At 39.0% G+C, this 12,368-nt stretch overlaps 2 protein-coding genes and 1 long non-coding RNA gene across 10 annotated transcripts in view; 2 read left to right on the plus strand and 1 right to left on the minus strand.

Moving 5' to 3' along the window:
• LOC136241735 (trafficking kinesin-binding protein 1-like) overlaps positions 1–3,120 on the plus strand; it is a 40,784-nt gene extending 37,664 nt beyond the window's left edge. For 6 of the 8 annotated variants that reach the window (XM_066033025.1, XM_066033028.1, XM_066033030.1 and 3 more), the window contains 7 exons: positions 1,632–1,811; positions 1,909–2,099; positions 2,148–2,200; positions 2,263–2,360; positions 2,433–2,648; positions 2,702–2,808; positions 2,858–3,120. The gene's annotated coding sequence lies outside the window, so the exon portion shown is untranslated. Of the gene's footprint in view, positions 1–1,631; positions 1,812–1,886; positions 2,100–2,147; positions 2,201–2,262; positions 2,361–2,432; positions 2,649–2,701; positions 2,809–2,857 lie in introns of all 8 variants that reach the window. The other 2 variants (XM_066033031.1, XM_066033032.1) reach the window with 2 other exon arrangements.
• On the minus strand, positions 1,037–4,764 carry LOC136241722 (protein NLRC3-like). Its single transcript, XM_066032995.1, has 5 exons — positions 4,494–4,764; positions 4,324–4,379; positions 3,669–3,929; positions 3,539–3,583; positions 1,037–3,483 (listed from the first exon to the last, which is right to left on the minus strand). Exons 2-5 carry the CDS (start codon positions 4,376–4,378, stop codon positions 1,157–1,159), a joined length of 2,688 nt encoding a protein of 895 aa, XP_065889067.1. The 5' UTR covers position 4,379; positions 4,494–4,764; the 3' UTR covers positions 1,037–1,156.
• Positions 4,274–9,626, plus strand: LOC136241742 (uncharacterized). The gene is made up of 3 exons (XR_010694398.1): positions 4,274–4,403; positions 4,461–4,569; positions 9,003–9,626. It is a non-coding gene; the product is annotated as an uncharacterized lncRNA (long non-coding RNA).
• The last annotated feature ends 2,742 nt before the right edge of the window (positions 9,627–12,368 follow it).

Genomic DNA, 12,368 nt, shown 5'->3' on the forward strand with positions numbered 1-12,368 from the left:
TAGTTTTAGAGTTTTTCCTTTCTTTAAATTTGACCAATGAGTAGTTTACAGTTTTGCTGTATCTTTTTCAAGCTTTGTGAATTGTTTAGGTTGCTTACTAATATTAAACTAGCTACAAATTTGGCTTCCAAATTTACTGCAATGCTCACAGCTTGCTACTTTGAGCTCTGAGCTAGACTTGTTGGCTACTACATTAGTAAAGAACTAGTAACAATTGTCAACTACCTGACTGTTAGCTGTAGTGTTGACATAGACTAGGTCTATAGCATTAGCTACTAGTGTTGTGATAGTAGTTGAGTAGTAGCTTCTAGTGTAGTCTAGTAGTTAGGCTATGTTGTGACTTGTTGTTTATTGTAAAGTGGAGCAACGACAACAACAAGTGAGTGAACTGTATAGCTAGTAGCTAACAGAGATGGGGACAAAGCTTGATAGCTGTAGAACTTGATCAGTGTGTGTCTTGTACCTTGACAATTCTCAGAAGATGACCTAAGTGGCTGTGAGAGCTTCTGAAAATAAAATTTGCAATTTAGCTAAGAAGCGACCCAATAATCTAGCTAGTTGGAATTTATCAAAAGTGTAAAGTTATCCTTTGGCTTTACTCCATCTCTAATCAGCTGTCACTGAGGGAAGCTAGTCTGGTCAAGGGTGAAGTGTTGACAGTGTTTTTGGCTTTACGTTGAATGAGGTCTCCATCACATCTAGAATTTCAGCTTCATTAAAATAATGAATTGTTTTAATACTACCTTAAATTTATAATTACTCTAGAAATCCTAAATATTGTCTAATATCCACTTCATCAAAATAATAAATTCTGTTAGAAATACTGCAAATTTATAATTATTCTAGAAATCCTAAATACTGTCGAATTTCAGCTTCACCAAAATAATGAATTTATTGCCATCAGAAATACCTTAGAATTATAAAAATCTCAAATCCTTGAAATCCTAAATATTGCCGATCTTTGCCATTCTCTACTACAAGTCCCAATTCTTGTCCGATACTCAAATCTTAACATTTCATGATGGACCCCTCAACGTTACCAATTAACATAATTTTAATCAAATAATAAAATTTTTATCAAAATCAGAACAAAATGACACTTGCGGCCATTACAGTCATAAAATAGTACAAAGTGAAAACTAAAGAAAAGTAGCTACTAACAGGAAATGATCAGATATGTTTGACATCCTCTACTTTGTCTGTTCTTGTTAATTACTTCTTGTAGTGATCTAATCCTCTTCTTAACATCTTCAGTGTAACCATCATAGGGTAGGAATAGCACTTCTAATGTGTTGTTATTGTAGAGCGCTTGTAGTAGACGTTGAGCAGCTTCTCCACTGATCTTGTTGCCCCACATCCACAGCACAACTAGTGATGTATTGTTCTTCATTGTAGTGGCAATGACATCACAAGCTTCATCAGTGATGAGATTGTTGCTAATGTTGAGCTCCCTCAGTTTGTTACCCTTTGCTAATGCAGTGAATAGGGTAATGGCTGATGGTGATGATAAGCTGGTAAACATCATGTCCAATTTCACTAGCCTAGAGGAGGGATGGGTCAACATGTTGTAGAGAGCAGGGTCCTCTCCGATGGTGTGGTTACCACTAATATTCAACTCTTCCACTCTACAGTGGATGATGAGGTCACTAATGGAGGAAGAGGAAGATCTGGTGAAGCCATTAAACCCCAAGTTGAGTATTTTGATTGTGACGTTGTGTGACATCAGATCGCGATAAATGATACGAAGACCAATATCTTGGATATGGCACTTAAACAAGTTAAGCTCCTTCCACTCCTTGTGGGGTGAGCAGGTAAGGAAGAGTGTAACACACTCAATATCGTATGGTGATAGGCTAGTCCAGCTAAGGTCGATTACTTTATCATAGAAACATTTCGAATTTGTAATAGATCGACAAATCTCTTCGTCGCCAGCTTCTTTGAAACAACGAAACAGGCGAAGACATTTTATTTGTTCGTCGAGGAATTTCTGAGAAACAACGATCGCTGCTTCGTCTCTACTACCAGAGAAGAATCGCTTGAAGGATTGCAAGATGGATGGTTGTCGGAGGAATTGTTTGAAGGCTGGTCGCTGTCCTTTGGTGAGTGTTGTGTACATGGAAAACATGTTAGCGTGAATATCATTCCAGAACTTCTCGCGGAGTACTATCAACTCTTCGCGGGTTGGAAGCTGAGCGACATGGTAAGCTGCCAAGAATTCTTGTATAGAGAAATGTGAGAAATTGAACGTCATCGTTTTCGCAGTGACGCCAAAGTGCTGCACAGCCTGCAGCAAGCCAAACCCATTGATGGCCCCTGGGATGGCTGTGATGTCTGGACAAGTTGCTTTCACCTCCTCCAAGGTAAATATTAACTTGTTGTCATTAAGAGCTTTGAGGGATAACTTGGCCAACTGTTTAACTATTGTATTGCAGGGCTCTGGGAGATCGGCAAGATTGGTGACATCATTTTCAAGAGGTTGACCAGACTTGGCAAGATGTCGACAGATGGTGAGACAGATGAACCGATGGTACAGCTCAACGGAACTGTGTGGAAGGGGAATTCCCTGGTCATACAGATAAAGCAGTGCCACCATAATGAAAGGAACATAGCAAAGACCATTGATTGTGAGGTGGCTGTCAAGATAATCGGTAAGCTCTTTGACTTTCTGTGGATGTCCCTTTAGTGACTGTTCAATGTATAGCTTTCGTTCCTCTTCAGCAAAGCCCAGAATGTCAACTCTGACAGTTGCAACCTCTCGGAGTTTCACTGAGGCATGTGGACGAGATGACACCACCAAGCCACAATGAGGTAACACCTGACGTTTGATTATATCAGCAACTACACTATCTTTCTGTAGATGTTCTGGGAATTCATCAAACCCATCAAAAAGGAGAACAAGATCTCTACCTCCATTCCTTAGGAAGTACTGGCTACTTGCAGAAGAAATTTCTACAGCCTTCTCATCTCTTTTACAAAACAAGCCGAGAAGGTCATTGATGAGTGACACCTGCTGTACAGCTGGATTACGCAACTGGACAAGAAGTAGCAACTTAAATTTTTGTAACAGTTGTTTTGTACTCCATTTGTATGAAATTTCTTGTAACAACATTGACTTTCCGATACCTGGCAACCCCTCGACTAAAACAAATTGTGGATTGTTGCTATCTTCAAGTGGGGCTAAGATATCTACAAGTTGTTTAGTCATCTTACTAGCATCAAGGACTTCCGTCAATGATTCATGGCTGTCTAGTTGATGACACTTGGGAACACTATCTGTGGAAGTGAGGTGGTCAATGCCACCTGATTGTAGTTTAGCTAAAGCAGTTGATTGTTTAATGTTGTGTTCACCTTGATGGTGAACTAACAACAAAGGCGTAAACTGTTTGGGTTGTTTTGGTGGCCAAGCATCTTCTTCAACAGCAAACCGTATTTGTATAGTAATTTGACTAACCCTTTCTGACAGTACAGAGACTACATTTGCTCCTACAGAAAGAGACAAATTGTAATGTCAATGGTTAAAGCTTTCACTTCATTCTACCTTGATCAGTGACTGTTGACTTGTCCATGTGAGGTTTGGAGGTCACTATAGTTAGTGAAGACAACACAATAGCTAGTTAATATAATTGTTTACCTACACATGTTGTACACACACAATAATAGCTAGTCACCTTTATCAGGAGCTTGATCACTGGACACTGCAGGTGACTCTATCACTTCAAACAACTTCTTCCAACTAGCAGAGGGGTCCACTTCAAGCCACTCCTCCAACACTCCATCACAACAAGGCTCAGCTTTGTGGTAGTTGTCATGTTCTATAATGTCAAGTCTTCCTTTGGGTAGACCCAGTTGTGTTCCTATTGCTCTCCAGCGAGCGGCGTAGTGTGGTGTAATGTGGTTTTGGAGGTCCTTCAGTAGTGGAGTACTGGTAGCTGTGAAGAATTAATGTACATCTGAACAATTGTATTTCACTGGTGTACCGGTCCACATTGTGGCCTAGCAACAACATCATTAGGTACACACCCTCAACTCCATGTGTCACTCATGGGTGAGAAGGTAATAGTACGGGGATCATGTGATGACTAGCTAGGGTTTGGGGATATGATGTCATCACATGGTGAACATGTGTCATGTGATCAGACCACAATTGTCCAGTCACTTGAAAACTAGACCAACACCTACCGAGTGGTGTAATGTCAACACAAATATTATCTATTATGCATGTCACTAAAAATCTGTGTGTCTGTGTGTATGTCCATACACTGGTAACTCTGTAAACGTCCGGTTATTTTACGATTTATACGAATAATGATTTCTATTGGCTACCTTTGTCGCTCGTCTTGAATTGTTCTAGTCCGTTAGTAACACTCTGATGGGCCATTCTGTGGAGGCACAAACAACGACAGGTAGGTAACGTACTAATAAATGATGCATCAAGTTTATTATCGCGCACAACACTGTAGGTTGTGGCGCACTGGTCGATACCAATCGCATACCTGTTAATATCCACTGATCCTCTAAACTCAACGAGCAGAAAGAGAAGAAACTATTGAAAGCAGCCGCGCCCACTAGGTGAGATGTTTGTGGTATTAAAATTTCAATAGTCTGAGACCATATTAGGACATACAAATTCCCACACAATAGCTTTATAATATACACTCCCTACCAACAGTGTATACAATAAGAAGTGTGTTATTTTCTCTAGTGATGTTGTTCCTACTAGGGTAACAGGTTGTTCCATGATCTGATACTGTATGGAGGGAACTTTGGCGCCGTTAAAACTTTCCCCATCCAAATATTTTGGTGGCGAAGAAAATAGCAAACCAAGCGTCAATCTAATCAATTTTCTACTCGACCAAGGGCTAGTGGGCCAGGCATGAAGCCAAGCCTGCCTCGACTACCTCACTAGGCACAGCAATTAGTAATCTAATTAATTAAATATGGCGTGCGCTTTGCTAACAATTTGCCAAATTTTATTTCGCCAACAGTGATATTTTGCTTGATTCGCCTAATTTTCCCCCTCCAAAGTTTCCCTCCGTACGGTAGTTGATGGTACAAGAGGTGGTCACTGCTAATAGTCTTGTAGATCCATCTGTGACCGGGATCAAGGTTTTGATCAACAAAAATATACTTTGATCACTTGATTTCGCCTTAAAAACAGCCTTGATTGCTTGATAAGTTAGCACATATTTTCGTAAATTCTCATTTTGTTTGTAAGCTAGCTTAATCACCACTTTCTAGGATGCTTTGATTGCTTGATTCAGTGCTAATTAACCTCTTGATCGCTTGATTTGATTTTGATCCTAGTTGCAGATGGTTCTACAGGACTATTGGTAGTGACTACCCCTTGTGGTAAGGTCAAATCACTTATTTCACACAGAGACCTCAACCTATAGTGAGATTTGCTTACTTATGAGTGAGGACCCTTCTCAGTGGAAAATCTTTACTGTAAAAATTGCTACTTTTCATGGGAGATTTATTTGTATGTATGTCCATACTGGCGTGACTCTGTACATTTACGATTCCATAGTGATTACCTTTGTCGCTCGTCTTGAACTGTTCTAGTCTGTTAGTAACACTCTGATGGGCCATTCTGTGGAGGTATACAAACGAGAGGTAATTAACTTAACCTAGCTCTAGCACAGTTACGTTATTGCGAACCACACTGTAGGATGCATTCCCACGTGTACATGATGCATTGTACGATCTTGTAATGAGTGGCTGGACTCAGCTAAGGCCATCATTATTATATAACTTGCTTCCTGTCACTTAGTGCAATGAAAACTGACGTGGGTAGGAGGTGATTATTAATTATACACATTTGACTGATATATTTAGTAATAGAGTATCTCGATCTTGAAAGGTGCATGAATAATTCCAAAATGATGGTTTATTATTAACATCTCTGTCATGTTTAACAATGGTGGTGAACGATGATGCACAATTGCCGATGAAGTGATCTGATAGGCTGAGAATGGCCATGTCAACTTCAGGTAGTTGCCTCATCACCACTCTTGTCTGAAATCAAATTATCAGTAGCATATCACATAACCACATAGCATAAAATTTTGATGGAAGAGAGATGAGTTCTTATGAATCGAGTAAATTGTTTTGTTTTCAAATCTTCACATCAATATTTTGCTACATAGTTGCTATGTGTGTATTTGTGTTACAGGCTATCCAGCATTAGGTCGGAGTCAGAAGCTACAAACATGTCTTAACTTGTATCTAATCTGTTGTTTGCTGTAATATGGCTTCTCTTGAAGGATAGCAGATGTCGTATGTGAGTTTGCCATGGTAACCAAGGCATTGTGGGGACTCCATCATGTTAGTCATACAACTGTTACCATCCTTTAGCATATCACAAGCCCTCACCTGTAAAAAAACTAGTATTTTAAAAATTGTTAATTTAAAAATGAAGTATAAGACCATCTCATTATAGTGACCATGTTAAGTAGGTCCCAAACATAGCTAAGGTGTACTTCATGACCTCATTAATAAGACCACCTCATTATAGTGACCATGTCAAGTAGGTCCCAAACATAGCTAAGGTGTACTTCATGACCTCATTAATAAGACCACCTCATTATAGTGACCATGGCATGTAGGTCCCAAACATAGCTAAGGTGTACTTCATGACCTCATTAATAAGACCACCTCATTATAGTGACCATGTCAAGTAGGTCCCAAACATAGCTAAGGTGTACTTCATGACCTCATTAATAAGACCACCTCATTATAGTGACCATGTCAAGTAGGTCCCAAACATAACTAAGGTGTACTTCATGACCTCATTAATAAGACCACCTCATTATAGTGACCATGTCAAGTAGGTCCCAAACATAACTAAGGTGTACTTCATGACCTCATTAATAAGACCACCTCATTATAGTGACCATGTCAAGTAGGTCCCAAACATAACTAAGGTGTACTTCATGACCTCATTAATAAGACCACCTCATTATAGTGACCATGTCAAGTAGGTCCCAAACATAGCTAAGGTGTACTTCATGACCTCATTAATAAGACCACCTCATTATAGTGACCATGTCAAGTAGGTCCCAAACATAACTAAGGTGTACTTCATGACCTCATTAATAAGACCACCTCATTATAGTGACCATGTCAAGTAGGTCCCAAACATAACTAAGGTGTACTTCATGACCTCATTAATAAGACCACCTCATTATAGTGACCATGTCAAGTAGTCCCAAACATAGCTAAGGTGTACTTCATGACCTCATTAATAAGACCACCTCATTATAGTGACCATGTCAAGTAGGTCCCAAACATAGCTAAGGTGTACTTCATGACCTCATTAATAAGACCACCTCATTATAGTGACCATGTCAAGTAGGTCCCAAACATAGCTAAGGTGTACTTCATGACCTCTTTAATAAGACCACCTCATTATAGTGACCATGTCAAGTAGGTCCCAAACATAGCTAAGGTGTACTTCATGACCTCTTTAATAAGACCACCTCATTATAGTGACCATGTCAAGTAGGTCCCAAACATAACTAAGGTGTACTTCATGACCTCATTAATAAGACCACCTCATTATAGTGACCATGTCAAGTAGGTCCCAAACATAGCTAAGGTGTACTTCATGACCTCATTAATAAGACCACCTCATTATAGTGACCATGTCAAGTAGGTCCCAAACATAGCTAAGGTGTACTTCATGACCTCATTAATAAGACCACCTCATTATAGTGACCATGTCAAGTAGGTCCCAAACATAGCTAAGGTGTACTTCATGACCTCTTTAATAAGACCACCTCATTATAGTGACCATGTCAAGTAGGTCCCAAACACAGTTAAGGTATACTTCATGACCTCATTAATAAGACCATGTCAATATTGAAGCCACAGTGTTTTGGTTCCAAGGGTGGCCCTACTAATGAGGTATCACTGTATGTAGTACCGTTTAGGTAGGGATTGCGGACCACGCACTGCCCAAAATTCTGCCTTCAAAAATCATCCTAGAGACATTTTACGCGACAAAAATTACCTTTACAGAATAGTACTAGTCCATATAATAGTACTAGTCCATATAATAGTACTAGTCCATATAATAGTACTAGTCCATATAATAGTACTAGTCCATATAATAGTACTAGTCCATATAATAGTACTAGTCCATATAATAGTACTAGTCCATATAATAGTACTAGTCCATATAATAGTACTAGTCCATATAATAGTACTAGTCCATATAATAGTACTAGTCCATATAATAGTACTAGTCCATATAATAGTACTAGTCCATATAATATATACTACAGCATAACAAAACACTTACAGGTGGCCGGATATAGAATTTTAAAAAAATCACCAAAACTCAAATTTTAGTCTCACTCACTCACTGACCACAGTCGCAAGGCTAGAGGCCAAACAAAGCAGCGCAGTCACCATTTTACGTCACAATAACAACTCACCAGTGGGATGTGCCTTTTGGGGTTCCGACAAGTGTGTGCCCTCTGTGCCTTGTCTTCTTTTATCTTCAATCAGGCTGCTTGTCTTCTTCTTCATCCAACGAAACTGTATCTTCTTCATCCAACGAAACTGTATCGAGGTGTTAATTTTCCATATCAACGCTTTCTTTCAGCAGCATATTTAGATGCCACAGAATTATTTCAGAGCTGGATTTCAGAAGCACTTCAGTCCCGCATTACTACGAGAGGTAGATATCTACAACTTCATGATTGGTATCCGGTTCGCGATGTTTGCGACCATGCCCACCAAATAACGATCTAGGTGGACTAATAGCGAAAGAGTACTGAGACCACACCTCTTAACAATCTAGCTATTTACTTAACAATACACAAGATCACCTCAGATCTAGCTACTATAGCTGCACACCCCTTGGCTGAATGAGTGTAATACAACAGTCATGTATGATAGAACAGTTACAAGTTACATTGTTATGGTAGACATAGTTATTTTTATAAGAAAAGAAGCAAGCACAATATAAAATAAGTATTATTTTTTTTGTTCTAAAGGAGACAGGTACCCCTCAGCAACAGCAAGGTCGATGGCTGGAGACACACAGGGATGCTTGGATCTAGTAATGTAATCTCCTGATACACATTACTGAAGGGTGCAGCAAGGAGAACTCCAAACTAAAGTGGACCAGCCCATGACCACAGAATATGGGGAACTCCACTTCTCATTGAGCAAATGGGCAAGATGTTTATAAGTGATGGTATCTGCCTTTCCCATACCTACAGATGCGGAAAATACAAGTGGACTAATACAAGTTACATTGTAGCTAGCTGTGCCACAACGAAAAACAACAACTAAACAAACTAGTATTTTAAAAATTGTTAATTAAAAAAATGAAGTAGGGATCTGAGGTCGTGAAGTACACCTTAGCTATGTTTGGGACCTACTTGACATGGTCACTATAATGAGGTGGTCTTATTAATGAGGTCGTGAAGTACACCTTAGCTATGTTTGGGACCTACTTGACATGGTCACTATAATGAGGTGGTCTTATTAATGAGGTCATGAAGTACACCTTAGCTATGTTTGGGACCTACTTGACATGGTCACTATAATGAGGTGGTCTTATTAATGAGGTCATGAAGTACACCTTAGTTATGTTTGGGACCTACTTGACATGGTCACTATAATGAGGTGGTCATGTTAATGAGGTCATGAAGTACACCTTAGCTATGTTTGGGACCTACTTGACATGGTCACTATAATGAGGTGGTCTTATTAATTAGGTCATGAAGTATACCTTAACTGTGTTTGGGACCTACTTGACATGGTCACTATATTGAGGTGGTCTTATTAATGAGGTCATGAAGTACACCTTAGCTGTGTTTGGGACCTACTTGACATGGTCACTATAATGAGGTGGTCTTATTAATGAGGTCATGAAGTATACCTTAACTGTGTTTGGGACCTACTTGACATGGTCACTATAATGAGGTGGTCTTATTAAAGAGGTCATGAAGTACACCTTAGCTATGTTTGGGACCTACTTGACATGGTCACTATAATAAGGTGGTCTCATTAAGGTGGCGGTAAAGCAATGACGCGCACGAGAAGCCATAGCAAATACGCATAAGAAGCCATAGCAAATGCATATCATATACTACGCAATTTGTGGTAAACTTACCAAGCGTAAAAACAGCCACGAATAACAGGTGAGTTGTTAGCAAAAACAACAAGCAGCTGCTGTTACACAGTTCAGGTGGAATGTAACTCACCTTTATAACGAATTAACAACCTTGACAACGTATTTGTTTCGTATTTGTTTCGACTCGCCTTACAGCCTGTTACAAACATTAACTTTTCTTTGTAGACATGAGTTGAACAGCCACGAAACTTCGTAAGAATGGTAAGCAATAGTGTCTGAATAATTATACGTATCAGTATATCTTATATCCATTCTATGGCTTCTTCACTTGGTGTGAACGGTGGAACAAGGCTCTCATCTGCTTGTAAACGCCATATATTTCGACTTGTAAATCGCTTCCACCTATTGATACGTAGAATGATTCTTGTAATAGTATGCTTTCATCATGTGAAGTATTGGAGCTAAAACTTGAGGTTATTGAGAGATAACGCGTCTTCTGTGGTCAACTAAGTACCACCGATTTCTTGGTTTCGGAGCAGTTCTACGCTTTATACTCTCTACGAATGATAGATTCCTGTATGCATAGTTTATTTGTAGGGAACCGCCGATTATGCTGGCATAATTATGAGCATAATAGGTTCCTGAAAGCATTGAGCATAATGCTAGCATAATAGGTAGAATATTTGTGTAATAGTATGAATTCTTGCTGATTAAAATAGCTATCACAGAAAGATCGATATACTCTAATAGAACAGTCAGTAACTCTAATAGAACAATCACATAGCTGACTGTTCTATTAGAGTATATCGATCTTTTCTGTGATATGCATTTTGACAAGTAAGTTTGTGCTTCAGCCACTTATTATTTATCCATAAACTGGAAATTATTAGTAGAGTATGACAACTGAGGCATAAATAATTGGGCATAATTTGAGCATAATGGGTAAGTATTGAGCATAAATTTAAGCATAATAGGTAAATTTTTGAGCATTGCAGCATAGCATAATAGGTAAAATTATGAGCATAATCGGCGGGTCCCTATTTATTTGTATGCAAAATTAAGTACTAACTTTCAATTGGGACCATGTTGAGACACAACAGATTGTTGTCAAGAATGCGCATTATTGCTTTAGCGCCACCTTAAGAACATAAAAGAGGTAGCCAGCCATGACAACAATTCACTTCCCATCCTAAGATGTATCCCCAACATATGGCCCATCAACAATGTGTTCTTGTATGAAGTTATTAGCTAAGGTGGTGACCACTCAAAGTAATGGCTGCAGGTGTCTGTTATATTCTGCCACAGGGTAACTCCCTGGGGCTCCAGCTAACGCAATAACCGGATGTTCAGCAACTGGAAACCTACATACGAACACATGAGCTGGATACACGGAGTATCATATTTTATTACCTTATATGCCATTGTTTAGCATTCCTGGGGATATTGAGAGTATCATAATTCAATTGGTAGTTATGACGAGTACTGAAGTCAATATTGAAGTGGTCCCAGAATGGACTACCCTCCTTCATTCTCGGACATCCACCACCATTACCATAGCAATAACCTGTGAAGTGATGTTATTACTAAGGGACCACACCCCCACTACTTGCACGACGACTGGGAGGCCACACCACAAGAGCTAGCTGCTTCACATAGTAACCACCTTATGATACAACCGTATTGTTGAGATGTCAAAGCAGTCAGTAAATGGCATCTCCTCCTGCAGTTACCATAACAAGTTGATGTTGTATTACTAAAAAACTTTGTTTTTGGCAATTAATAGATTTTATGGCAAACTAGTGGGATTGTAATAAATATATGTACATGTTTGCTGGGGTAGCAGTTTTGTAGTAGGGATGTAATAATAAGTCTTTGTAATTGTACACAGGACTTCAAAGAAGATAGCCACAAAGAGATTTTTTATTTTAATATTTTGGGAGCACCCCGCACAACAGCACTAGAATAAACACTGCTTGGTAAGACGTTGACTATAATTATTACATTCTACTCTGTCAACAATGATGTTTTGACTCCTGTACACATAACTATGACAAACAACTTGAAACAAGATCAAAAGCTCTTGAGACGTTTGTAATATAGTTGGTCAGTTAGAGAAGTCCATCATACGATGGCTCTTACTTCTATAATAATTATTAACATGTGTACTAACTTATCTACTTCAACATGATGTACATGGTAACTAGTGATGATCACTGGTGGATTATGTACTGGAGGATGTCAGATATGAACAGCCACACTTGATACAGACCTGTATTAT

The sequence above is a fragment of the Dysidea avara genome, chromosome 12 (genome assembly GCF_963678975.1).
Source record: "Dysidea avara chromosome 12, odDysAvar1.4, whole genome shotgun sequence".
NCBI classification, from domain to species: domain Eukaryota; kingdom Metazoa; phylum Porifera; class Demospongiae; order Dictyoceratida; family Dysideidae; genus Dysidea; species Dysidea avara.